This window comes from Lynx canadensis, chromosome A3 (assembly GCF_007474595.2).
Source record: "Lynx canadensis isolate LIC74 chromosome A3, mLynCan4.pri.v2, whole genome shotgun sequence".
Classification (NCBI taxonomy): Eukaryota; Metazoa; Chordata; class Mammalia; order Carnivora; family Felidae; genus Lynx; species Lynx canadensis.
Genome location: NC_044305.1, coordinates 31,162,561 through 31,176,022, shown reverse-complemented (window position 1 = coordinate 31,176,022; position 13,462 = coordinate 31,162,561). Strand labels below are relative to the sequence as shown.

General features: G+C 44.7%; 1 protein-coding gene across 1 annotated transcript in view; it reads right to left on the bottom strand.

The window, feature by feature from the left end:
* Positions 1-508: 508 nt before the first annotated feature.
* Positions 509-13,462, bottom strand: part of CDS2 (CDP-diacylglycerol synthase 2) — a 56,853-nt gene continuing 43,899 nt past the window's right edge. The window contains exons 5-13 of the mRNA XM_030310034.2: positions 13,074-13,213; positions 10,985-11,043; positions 10,249-10,331; positions 7,686-7,773; positions 7,097-7,165; positions 6,013-6,165; positions 4,160-4,279; positions 3,334-3,437; positions 509-3,073 (exon numbers count right to left, since the gene is read on the bottom strand). Of these exons, the coding sequence (XP_030165894.1) occupies positions 2,941-3,073; positions 3,334-3,437; positions 4,160-4,279; positions 6,013-6,165; positions 7,097-7,165; positions 7,686-7,773; positions 10,249-10,331; positions 10,985-11,043; positions 13,074-13,213 (949 nt within the window). The 3' untranslated portion in view covers positions 509-2,940. The remainder of the gene's footprint in view (positions 3,074-3,333; positions 3,438-4,159; positions 4,280-6,012; positions 6,166-7,096; positions 7,166-7,685; positions 7,774-10,248; positions 10,332-10,984; positions 11,044-13,073; positions 13,214-13,462) is intronic.

Below are 13,462 nucleotides of genomic sequence, written 5' to 3'. Positions count from 1 at the left end.
AAAACAAAAATCTTGGGGCACCTGGGCGGTTCAGTAGGTTGAGCATCTGACTTCGGCTCAGGTTGTGATCTCATGGTTTGTGAGTTTGAGCCCTGCATCAGGCTCTGTGCTGACACCTCGGAGCCTGGAGCCTGCTTTGGATTCTGTCTCCCTCTCTCTCTCTGCCCCTCCCCTGCTCATGCTCTGTTTCTCTCTCGTTCTCTCTCTCAAAAATAAATAAACATTAAGAAAGAAAGAAAGAAAGAAAGAAAGAAAGAAAGAAAGAAAGAGAAAGAAAGAAAGAAAGAAAGGGAAGGGAAGAAGGAAGGGAAGAAGGAAGGGAAGAAGGAAGGGAAGAAGGAAGGGAAGAAGGAAGGGAAGAAGGAAGGGAAGAAGGAAGGGAAGGGAAGGGAAGGGAAGGGAAGGGAAGGAAAATCTTGACACCAGGACTGCATGATATTTATGAAGCGAAACAAGTGGGAAACACATCCACACACGAAGTGAGAAACTGAAGTCACAAGGGAGAGCATACAGTTTCAGCCACATTTTATTTCTCACACAAAAAATGGATCTGAAGCAAGTTATACCATTCATTAAGAATGCACAGGTATATGTTAAAATAGTCTTTTGAATCTCGTCTGTACAGTGAAATATCTTCAATAAATGGGAGAAAGAAAAACACTGTGCATATATATAGATATAGATAAATAGACACGAGGTGGTGTCGCTTTCCCAGCTACTAGGCTAGGAAGCTCCTCTTATTTGACCTGAAAGCATGTGGGGAAATCAGAAGATAAAACCCGAGCTGACCCTCTGGGCTTCTTGCTAAGAGCTCTCATGAGCACCCAGCTTCAGCTTCCTGGGATGCCAGGACCCTCCCCACTTGGTGACCACTTCCACAAAGGAATGTGCCAGTCACCTCGATCCCAAAGATGGCCTTATGCAGGAGTTGCTGGGCCCCAGCCACCAAGCACCCCGCCATATGCCCACAATAAGGCAACAGAGACAACCCCTTCTGTCTCTGGTCTCAGGAACCAAGTTCATTCTTCAATGTGAAAACTAGACTTGTTACTAATTACCTCCACTAAGATTTGTGGGTGAGATACTGACTCATCTCAAGGACCAGCATTTAGAAATGGCCTGAAAGCTGTTGCTTTTTGGGTGCCCAGGACATCACTCGATACCCATAAGTAGCCTCTGGTGACAAGAACTTGCTCAGCCAGAAATCACAGAATACTGGACTTAGGAGAGAGCTCTGAAAACGAGGCCCCGGAGAGTGCTATGTCCTGCCCAGGGTCACAGAGCCACAACAGAAACCCCAAGCAAAAACACATTTTGTTTTTAAGGGGGCCTTGGACCTGAAAAAGAAAAGCCATGTGCCAAAACAAGTACACGCTCAGAAGAAAAAGTCACGTAGTGACTGAGAGCTGCAATGTTGAGGGAGGCCTGCCCTGTGCTGCACATGGCAGCCATCTGGGCGGACTGTGAGCTTTCAGGGAAGCAGGAGGGCTGATTTAAACAGAAACAGAATGAACCGGCCGCAGACCAAGGTGCTGAAGCGGGTCTCTGCACTGCATTTGGCAATGAGAACAGCCGTGGCACAGAATAAGCAAACACATTTGGGCACCAAGTTCTCTCTCCCATTCTCCCCTGCTTGCTGTCCTGACAAAGAACTTGTCTTCCCAAAGTCAACCTCACTCCTATAATCAGGCAGGGGAAAAAAAAATAAATCACAGTTTAAAAGGAAAAAGGTCCCTCAACGAAATACACACTACATTTAAACTGGTCACATTATATTAAAAAAAAAAAAAAATGTGCACTGAATCTTCAGAAGAGTCAAACCTCTAATCGGATTAGGTTTCCAGAGCTGTAAGCAGGATTCTGTGGTTTCAGTGGAGAAGTCATGGTACAACTGAAATCACTGCAAGGGATAAGTGATTTTTAAACCACACACACACACAGATACACACTTGCCTTAAGAGGAGTATATACACAACACAGCAGCTACGTGGGTGGTCGGTCAGGCTAAGGGTGCATGAACAGGAAGCCCCCTGCTCCCTAACAGGAAAGCCCCCAGAAAGGATTCAGCAGCAACAAGTCTACAGCCCAAACGTGAACAGCATCGTCCCTGAACAGACACAGTTAGTCGGAGCCACCAGAGCCTACAGCCTGTGGGAGGGCTCGGTTACAGTCCATTCTACTGCGTACACTTGAGATATTACAGTGTATTTTTTCAGACTATTATAAATAATTTCTCGTGCTTTCTGGAAAAAAAAAAATCAAACGAAGCCTTCTTTCACTCAGTCTGTGATGAAGTAAGGTGAACCCTTCTCGTAAAGCACAGCTCAGGCTCCCCAGGGCTTTGTGGGCAGGTTGCTCCTCTGATTAATAAGCTTGTGTCCCTCCAGCCTACAGAAGGCAACCGTCCCGTCACTCCAGCGCAGGTGTTCTCAAGAGGCCCGTGTGAAAGCTCTTGGGGAGCAAAGGCATCCAAGCTGTGCACCTCTTCCCTGCTGGGGGGCAGCTACAAGGCAGGCAGGGGGTCCTCTGAACCGGTCAGACACAGACGAACGTCTCTACTCTCTGATGGAGCACCGAAACAGAAGCTCTGGCTTGGGAGCTAGAAGTACCCAGCAGACCCACCCCAGGTGGGCACAACACTGCCTTCCAGGTTAAAACTTTTGTATAGAAGACCCAAATGGTCTCCCTGTGACTTCTTTCCAACTCAAAGCTATGGTTTACCCACAACCCAAATCATAAGCACATAGACTGTATATATACAGATTGTTTTTAAATCCCACAAATAAAAAACACTCTACAAAAAAAACAAAAAACAAAAAAAACCAAAAACAAAACACCAGTGAGTTGAAGCCTTGTCATAGTCTGAGACACACCAGCGGGGCTTGCCTTGGGGCCCTGCCCCTCGCTCTGCTCACTCTTGCTCTCTCGGCCCTGGGGCCCCTACTCATCCTCCGTGCCGGCTGTCAGCATCCCCTTGTCAGCCAGGTGAGATCTGAGGGTGTTGAAGATGTGCAGTTGTTGATCTGGACGCAAGGTCAGGAACTGCTGAATCAGCTTGCTTGGGTTCGGGCCCCTGGAGGAGAACGTGAGGAAACAGCTCTGAGTGGGGGGACTCAGCAGCTTCTAGGGCCTGATTATCCAAATAGCTGCTGTTCCCTGTGGATTCTCTACTCATGGAGGGCAGGGGGCCTCAAAGAATCCATTAAGAGCAGCAACTGAAAACTGCATTCATATTTGGGATGCTTTTCACTTCAACTGAGGTGTAGCTAAAATCTCAGATGTTCACCACACTCAAAAATCCAACAACTGGCTTCAGATGGAAAGGCATCGTACCTGATAAAACTGGCAATGTACACGTTGACAAAGGTGGCCATCAGATACTGGCAGTCAAAGCGATCCATGATGCCGCCATGGCCGGGAATGGTATTGGCAAAGTCCTGTTAGAGGCAGGGGAAGGACTGGTAAGCCTGGGCTAGGCCAAGATCAAACCCTGCCCTATGGTCCCACCTCAGTGTCCAGCTACTATCCTGAGTAGCTGAGGGCAACAAAAAGTAAGAAGTATGGACCCAAATGCTGAGGGTATAATACCACAAAATCTTATTATAAAATGTTTCTTTTGAAGAAAGATACAAGGTATATTAACAAATAAACTGAAAATCCAACTACAGTTGACTCTTGAACAACAGGGGTCTGAACTACAAGGGTCCACTTAAACGCCATTTTCTTCAGTAAATACAGTACAGGAATATAAATGTATTCTCTCTTCCTTATGATTTTCTTAATCACATTTTCTTTTCTCTGGCTTGCTTTATTGTACGAATACAGTATATAATACATATAACACACAAAATAGGTGTGAATCAACTAATAATTCTTCTGGTCAAGTTACATGTGAGTTTTCTAGTACATGGGAGGATGTGGTAGGGGGGAATGTCCGTGCCTCTAACCCCTGCATTATTCAAGGGTCAAAACTATTCTGAATTTTCTTGGAAAGCAATGTATTTTTATTTAACCTACCTAAATCTCATGCACGAGTGAAGGAAAGCACACATTAACAGTCAGGGTTTATAGCCTGGTATTTTGAAGGGGGCGGTGGTTGATGGGGTGGGACAGGAGACTGGGCTGGGAGACAGAAGAATAGGGAAGACGATTTTCCTACTTTGATTTTAAAGGCTCGTTTGAATCCACTTGCAAAGAATCCTCCAAAGGGGCCGATGAGCGAGGCAAAAGTGGACAGGGCGATGCTGTGGATCTGGAAGGGGTACATCCAGACTGTTGTCTGAGAAGAACAAGGGAAAATCAGTCAAGATGCCTTGTTGACATAAATAACTCTTTATCAAATGAACTATATTTTCCCTCCAAAATCAAAATGAGTAAGAAAAGTGGATTTTGTGTTTGTAAATCTCGAATATCTGACTTAATGGAGGACATTAAGTATCATACATTCAGTCTGTTGCAATATGTTTTGGCTGACGTATGCGGAGAAAGTCCAGCCTTACACAAATTAGGTAGTTGAAAAAAAGGAAGAGTAGGGGCGCCTGGGTGGCTCAGCTGGTTGAGCGTCCAACTTTGGCTCAGGTCATGATCTCACAGTTTGTGAGTTTGAACCCCATGTCAGGCTCTGTGCCAACAGCTCAGAGCCTGGAGCCTGCTTCGGATTCTGTCTCCCTCTCTCTCTGCCCTCCCCCACTCACACTCTCTCTCTCTCTCTCAAAAATAAAGACATTAAATTTTTTTTTAAATAAGAAAAAAAAAAGGAAGAGTATTTTAGCACTGTCTTTCAGATGCTTACGGGTATTCTGCTCTGATACTGCACCAGAACTTGACAAATGGTAGTTTCTTAAAAATTTGTCAAATTTGAGATCCAGGAATGAAATTTTGGTACTCTTAGCATTAAAATCCATTGGTCTGTCTTGAACTTTGAACGGACCTTTTACCCACACGTGACTGCTGTAATGCCATGCACTGACTATTTAGGAAATAATAGTTCACTAAGTTATGTAAATCTTCCAAACGTGGACACATTTTGCTATATATAATGTCAAAACATCATTATGTTAAAGTCATCATATGTTAAAATCACTATAAAAATCTTACAAAGAATCACCACAACTCTCAACACCAAAGCTATGAAGTATTAAGAGCTCTGGTGGAAACCCTATGACACTTTCCAAAATACTAATTTTCACTTGGCAGGTGAATTTTATCGTTGGTAACAATCACTGTTAGGTGTTTTCCTTCCAGTGACAGACTCACTTTCGTCATCTTCAAGGAAAATGTTCGTCAAATACACAGGTCTGAAAAACCATAGCTTGTCGGTACTTTTCAAGTAAAAATGATGTCCCTATAAAACAGCAGCTAGTTCAGCTCATATCTCAAACAGGCGCACGTGTGTTTCCTTTAGGTAAACGCTGTACTTCAGTATTTACCAGAAATCTTTTATGCATCCTTTTCATACACAAGAGTATTAGAAAGATATGTATTCAAGGGTCAGGATTTAATAAAATGAATAGTTTTACTGTTTCATCAAAGACACTCTTCGGAGGAACTCTCTTATTCTCACTGCGTGTGTGTGGCACGAAGAATCCAACGACTCAGTCCAGTTCGGGGCCAGAGCCCCCACTCATACTAACGCACCAAGCGAGTTTACCCATCACTGCTTGTGTACCCTACCATTCACAGCAAATTTCAACAACGTAAACAGGTAAATAATGTCATTATATTGTTATGGAAATAATCGTGACTTCACAGGCCCCCTGAAAGGATCTCAGGGTCCCCCAAGGATCCACAGAGCACAGTTTGAGAACCACTGGTCTAAATGAATAGAAGTGAGATGAAGTGTCTCCTTCTGCTTTCAGCCTGAACTGACCTGAACAATTCTCTGTCCTGGGGCTTGCAGCGTTGTGGAGGGAGGAAGCTAGGTTGTTGTTGTTGCTGTTGTTGTTGTTGTTGTTTTGAGGGAGTGGTCACTATCTAACCAGGGATAGCTTGCCCCATGTGAATGGCACGTACCAAGCCAATGACCGACCGGATCACCTCAGGAATGTTGTACTCCTGCAGACGGAAGAGGTCCGAGGGCTCACAGTCCACAGTGAAGCTGTTGGTGTCATTGTTGTACTCCACGGGGCAGACAAAGCATCTGTACCCGGACATCACATAGGACAGCTGAGGATGAAGAGCAGAGACGGGCAGAGGAGACCAGTCCCAGTCATCCTGCCTGGGTGGCAGACACGGGGCCTGGCTGTGTCCCTCACAGCGCCTAGCCTGCTCGCTGCAAGCTGTGCACTAAATCAGAGGTTCATATTTCCCCACGTGAGTATTTTGCCAGAATCTGGGAAAAATTTTTAAAAGAGGTTCATGGCCTGCTGAGGCTTCACACATACTTACCCCAACATCCAGGCCAAAATCCAGGACAGACCTGAAGGAATCTGGGCAAAGAACTACAAGAAGATTCCCCCCATTCAGGGAAGCTACGGTCCCTTTTTCTCAGCATCTCTTAATTTAATTCAAATGGGAGGCAGGTTGGCAGGGAGCGATATAGTGAGAGACAGCCAGTCCAGAGGAAAAAGGAAGAAGAATAATGAAGTAAGAGAATCAGTACTAGAGGATGGCTGGACACCTCTGAAGAAAGGAGAGAGGCTGGCCTGATGGTCAGAAGCAGAGAATGCTCCAGAAAGGGTGGGAAGATCAACCACCCACAGGCAGGGCACAAATGGGAGAGAACCTTGGCCAGAGTGGCATGGCTCGCCTCACCTCCCACTCTTAGCTGCCAATCACTTGATCTTGAAATATCAAATGCATGGACAAGAACGCTACCTGCTGAGTGTCACTGTGCCTCGACATGGGGGGAGTACAGGTTCACACGGCCCTGCTCAACTGCCAAGACCCTGTTTGGAATCTGGCAGATAAAGGACAGCTGGCTCTGCCCGGGCCACTTACGGAGCATGCCAGGCTCATGCCCCTTGCAGGGCAAGGTTACCATTCAGTGGGACAGGGTCCTTGGCCTCGGGAGACAAGCTCTCTAGCCCCGGACAAGCTTTGAAGGTGGGCTGAGGTCTCTGTGCCCTCTCCCACCCAGCGGGAAACCACCACCTACCAGAAGGCCAAACACCACTGTAGCAAAGAAGCCCCCAATGAAGCCTTCCCAGGTCTTCTTCGGGGACAGCTACGGACAGAGAGCAAATCTTAACAAAGGTCATTTTGATAACTGGCTTTGGAACAATGATTACTTGTTTAAAACCTTCCTACTGTTAAAACAAACAAACAAAAAATAAACAAAAAAACCTTCATTCTGTTAACCACCTCCCTTTCTAAAAATAACCCCATGCTTGGTTTCCTTGTTCCCAGCCTGACAGCCCTCAGTTTCCTTTCTGTCCCAATTAGTCACTCAAATAATTTAATTATATTATAAAATAGTATACTAATTAAATAACAACACTCAAATTCAGATCAGAGCCCCCAAAGTGTGCCTGTATAGTCTATACAATTATCTTCTCTAGGAACTTCTTCTTCCTTTCTGAATAGTTGTCAAATGTCTTAGTCTGGCTTTTCTCTTAAGACTAAACTATTGCAAGACTTTCTCCAAGATGACATGAAGACATAGACGCTAGTGAGATTTCTTCTGTGCCAAGCTGATCCTCACCGTTGCCTCACAGTGGTGTTTCATGTTAGGGTGACCCACTTACCTTAATGAGTGGGGTCCGACCAAAGAAGAAGCCAAACATGTAGGCCATAATGTCATTACAGATGACGCAAGAGATGGGGACAATGAACCTAGGGAATAAACCAAAGTAGAAATCAACTCTCCTAAGATGACAATACCTCAGATGTCTATAAAACACTGCCATTCATCACTTCCGGCACCAAAATAACCCCTACGTACTTGTTCTCCACTAACTAATAAGTAAAAGAAATTAAATAGCAGACAAGCCATACCTAGTACCTGGCACACAGCAGACATTCAAGTGTTTACTGAACGACTCCCGAGTAAACAGAGGTGGTGTTCTCTAAAATGCCATTTGTTCTTTTTATCCTTACAAAGTAATATAGGCACACAATACTACAAATTTAAACTGTAAAGAAAAGAAAGTTTTCCTTGTTCCTCCCATCCCTATCTCCATTCCCCAAAATAACTGCTTTTAATGACTTCTGACTTCTCTTCTTCTAGAGGTCATCTCCATAATTCTATGCAGTATGTTTCATAATTTACCTATTTTTTTTTTTTTAACTATTTATGACTAGCTCTGATGAGGCCTACATTTCCTAGTGCTCGGCTGAGTGCACAACCACACCCCATATAGCTGGCTACCTTCTCGACAGCCGCCGCCCCTCCCACCAGCCCACCATGAAACAGGAGGCTGTTCCCACACTTGTAACATCTTTCTGTCCTCCTCACTCTCTACTCTCTGGCCAGCACTTTTTTAAAATTTCCCCTATTTAAATTTCTGAATTTCACATACAGAAATCTCTGACTTCCTGGCCCCTAAACTACAGGCAGTATTTTCTGACTTCCTGTTTGTTAAGGGAGCATCTGTATCCTCTCAACACCACGCGATATTATTTACTTTGTCGAGGCTTCTAGCACATATTCTCTGCTCAACATATTTTCTACATCTACAATTAAATCTTGTAGTTTGAGTGTGAAAACCAACAACCAGAGATTTTAATATAACTCACTGTAGAACTGAGTGGCTGGCACGTTTGGCCCTAAAGATAAGGACTTATCATGAGCCATTCTTCGAAATTACCTGAAACTCTGAAAAGGAAAGATTGTGTGTCTCCCCAGGCCATTGCTATCATTGTTTTAAACGTAATAATGCCTAAGGCTGCCAATTATCTGAGCTAGTCTCTGGTCTAAGCACTTTACATATATTTACTAACTTGGAGGTGGGTACTATTATACCCTCATTCTGAGATCTGGAAACAGACACAGTCTGGGATCTTAACCACAACTCCTCAACACCTCTAATATAAACTAGGATATGCCTTACCTTTTCACTAAGATCATCCAGTTTCCTTAGCCAGCCTGCAGATTTCTATAAATGCTGACAGATTTCCTGCTGAAACCACTGCATTTCTGGAATAATGTCTATTAAGTAACAACTATATCATTCTTTTGACACATTGCCAGATTCTATGTGCTAATATAGTTTATTTACAATGGCTTATCTGTAATCATTAAAGAAATCAGCTTAACATTCTTTCTACCTCCCCATGCTTATTAGCTTTAGTATGAAGGGTTAGATAAAACTCTGAGATTATCATTGGTTGTTGTTTTTTTTTTTTTTTTCCTTCCAGGTGTGGATTCTTAGGCAATCCAAAGTTCTTCTATAGTTATTGATCTTTTCAGGTTTTCTTCTTCATGACTTTTGGTAGCTTCCATTTTGCCAAATCATGAAAGTTTCCTTTTGTTTTCAAACCTGTTGCTATACAATTGCATTATCTTTTATTCTTTAAATATCCATGTATAGGGGCACCTGGGTGGCTCAGTTGGTTGAGTGTCTAACTCTTGATTTCGGCTCAGGTCATGATCTCATGATTTGTGGGTTCAAGCCTGGCATTGGGCTCTGTACTGACAGTGTGGAACCTGCTTGGGATTCACTCTCTCTCCCTCTCTCTTTCTCTCTCTCTGCCCCTCCCCTACTCACGTGCACTCCGTCTCAAAATAAATAAACTTTAAAAAAAGAAAACTTTTAAAAATTAATTAAAAATATCCATGTGCTAACAAGCACATGTCTAATGTCTACATTAGTTTTTGGGGAACCTGAGTGGCTCCGTCGGTTGAGCGTCTGACTTCAGCTCAGGTCATGATCTCACAGCTCATGAATTTGAGCCCCGCATTGGGCTCTGTGCTGGCAGCTTGGAGCCTAGAGCCTGCTTCAGATTCTGTCTCCATCTCTCTCTGCCCTCCCCTGCTTGCACTTGCTCTCTCTCTCTCAAATGTAAATAAACATTAAAAAAAATTTTTTTTAAATAGAACATTAGTTCTCAAAATATAGATCCTGACCAACAGTATCAGCATCACCTGGGAGTGTATTAGAAATCAAATTCTTAGTACTGAATCTACTGAAGCAGAAACTCAGAAGTGAGGCCCAAGTGATCTGTGCTGTACCCAGCCCGGCAGGGGATTTTGATGTAGCTCAAGGTGAGAACCCCTGGCTTAGACTGTAAGCGGGGGTTCTCAGCCTACCTGTACATGAGAAAACCCACAAAATAAAAGGGAAAACCTCCCTCGCTGACATCACTCACCAGATCATTCCTTCAAACAGGTTGTGGATAACAAGGTGTGACTGGGTTACAACAATCAGTAATGTTACATGCGTCCAGCCAAACTGCAAAAGAAGATATAGATTACGTTTTACCTGTATGTTTACCTTGAAAGGAACTTCAAATAACTGCCAGTAACAAATAGAAAACTGCCAGCAACAATAACAAAAACATGTAGAAAAAATGTCTGCTTCTGTACCTGTCTTATTGGAAGAAAAAAGATACAGAACAGGCATTTGGGAGTAACTTTGTCCCCCAGCTACAGTCCCCACCAAAAGTAGAAACCACAGGGCCCACTTAGTGAGCAAGTCTTTCTACGCTCCAAAAGCCTGGGTATGTCTCATTTTCTCAATAAGTGTTTACTAGGTGCTTGGGACACTCAGTGAGGGGATGTTTTCAAGTTGAGGGAGCAATGTAGCTGGTAGGATATTCGTGAGCATTGCCTGAAGCTTCACCCTGAGCCTTACTTGGAGGCCACCTTCAGGTCCTGGCGGAGAGGTTGCTTGGGGTGTATTAAGCAACAGTGATTGGGTCTAGGTAGAAGCAGAGCCACCTAACTTAAATGGGGAATCTCCTTCGTGCTCTAGGTTCTAGATGCAAACACAACAGCCTGCATTCCAGACTGTTGATTTGTCACAGAAAGCATAAAAGGCCTGCCGAGTTTCTGCAGAACTTCCCTTAAGCCAAGAATTCTGACACACATATACATTTTCCTTACCATGTAGAACTGCAGTCGATAATGCTTCTTGACCAGACTCAGTACAAACATGCAGAATCCTAGTTTGAGGGGCAGGAAGAGAAGAAGGGGCAAAATGAATCATACTCTGCATTATCTTTGTCCTACTCATTTCCTTTAGACGCATGAAGTGGTCCTTTGGCCAATCCCCTGGCAGCGGTTAACCCGGGTACAACTCCAAAGCCTAGGGGGATAATCCTAGTCATTCCAATGACAGCAGGGATAATGGACTCCCTCAAGACAGTCAGAGGAAGGCAATATTTTTAAATCTTGCAGACTACACTCAATTTAGAACACTGTTCACCAGATAGGAATGTTTTGATCCTAGAGCAAGGGTCAACAAACAAAGGTCAAGCCAGCTGCCTGTTTTTACAAATCAAATTTTTTTGGAACACAGTCATGCCCATTTGTTTACATGTCGTCTGGGCTTCTCCTTTCATGCTCAAGGCCAGAACAGAGGAGGTGCAGTGAAGACCCTTTGGCCTCCAAAGCCTAAAATATTATCTGGACCTTTAAGAAAAGGTTTGCTGAAGGGAGCCTGGGTGGCTCAGTCGGTTAAGCGTCTGATTTCGGCTCAGGTCATGATCTCACAGCTTGTGGGTTCGAGCCCCGCGTCGGGCTCAGTGCTGACAGCTTGGAGCCTGGAACCTGTTTCAGATTCTGTGTCTCCCTCTCTCTCTCTGCCCCTCCCCCACTCACGCTCGCTCGTGTGCGTGCGCGCTCTCTCTCTCTCTCTCTCTCTCTCAAAAATAAATAAATATTAAAACAAAATTTTTTGGGGGGCGCCTGGGTGGCACAGTCGGTTAAGCGTCCGACTTCAGCCAGGTCACGATCTCGCGGTCCGTGAGTTCGAGCCCCGCGTCGGGCTCTGGGCTGATGGCTCGGAGCCTGGAGCCTGTTTCCGATTCTGTGTCTCCCTCTCTCTCTGCCCCTCCCCCGTTCATGCTCTGTCTCTCTCTGTCCCAAAAAAAAAAAAACATTGAAAAAAAAAAATTAAAAAAAAAAAAATAATAAAAAAAAAAAAAAATTTTTTTTAAAAAAGAGAAAAAATTTGCTGACTCCTCCTGTCCAAAGTTATAGGTCTGGCTAAGGGAGACCCACCTGGTGTGGAGTCAAGGCCACCCCTGCATCTCTCACACTGACCCAAATGGTGGCAAAACAGTCTACAGCCGCCCTTCCCCCACCTCCTTCAGGAAGGAAAGAGACTTTTACCCACGAGAGTGCTGGGCCCCTCAAACACAGCCCTGCCCAGAAGAAAGCATGTGGCTATTCTAGACCCCTGACCTGACTCTGTGAGGGGTCACTCTCAGGGTCTGAGGCATGCTCTCTGACTGTGCTCAATCCCAGCAGACCTCTTGGCAATGGATTTTCTATTTTACAGCCAGGTGTCATTCACAGAGACAAGTATTGCTATAAGCTGATCAAAAATAGATCAGACGGAAATTTAGGTCAGAACAAATTTCTCATGTGCCTCAAACTGGCTTTGAGGACAACTATGAAAAAACAGGAGCATGAACACTTAACACTCAGATAAGACTGAGGTTAGATGGACACAGTGTTTGAATGTATCTGACTAAACCCTCACAGTACCCCTGCTGTTTTAGCTCCAGATTATGAAAGGGATTCAAAGATTAAGCTCCCAGCTCCTGTGAAGTCACAGAGTCTTTTTAAACCCAGGTCGGTAAAATTTCCACTACACTGCAATGTCCCCCATGCGGCCACGCCCCTAGCGATAGCCGCTTGTTTTTATACCCAACTTCCTGGACAGTTTTTGTTTTGATCACATCACAGAATCTCTGCCAACAAGAGAGTCAGGACAGGACCGTGTTATGCTGTCTTCTGACGGAGGCTGGGACACAAGGTCAGATGGCACAGACTGAAGTCCCCACAACTACACAAGGCCCTCGGTCCCATTTCTTAGGCAAGAGCTGCTACAGGGCCCTCAGCTCTGCTGCCCTGAACAGAGTTAACACCATCGAAACTGCATGAACCAAGAAATTCCCCAACCTTTCCTCCACGGACATACAAACACAAGACAAACACAAGAACTGGTAAACCGCTGAATGCCTACCTATTAGATAGAGAGTAAAGGAAATGAACCGGTGGTATTTACTGAGAATCCGCAAAGGCTCCTCTCTCTGGACCAGAGTGAAGAAGTAATCCGTCACGGTTTCACCATAGAAGAAATAATTTACACACAGTAGAAAGTACCTGTAAAGGAAGACAGGTCACTGCTGTGAGGGGCACATGTGTCCGCTCCTTTACAGTGAGGCCATGAAAAAGTTCCAGGGATCAGAGCGGCAGTCCACCTGCCCCTCGAAACCCTGGTGGCAGCTTGCAGAGGGACAAGCAGACCAGGGTTCCCTGTTTACTGGTGACCCTGTAGGTGAGAAGTTTATCTGGGAATTTGTGGCAGCTTTCACTCCCTCTCCATGTATCACAAATTGGGGGCTCAGTTTT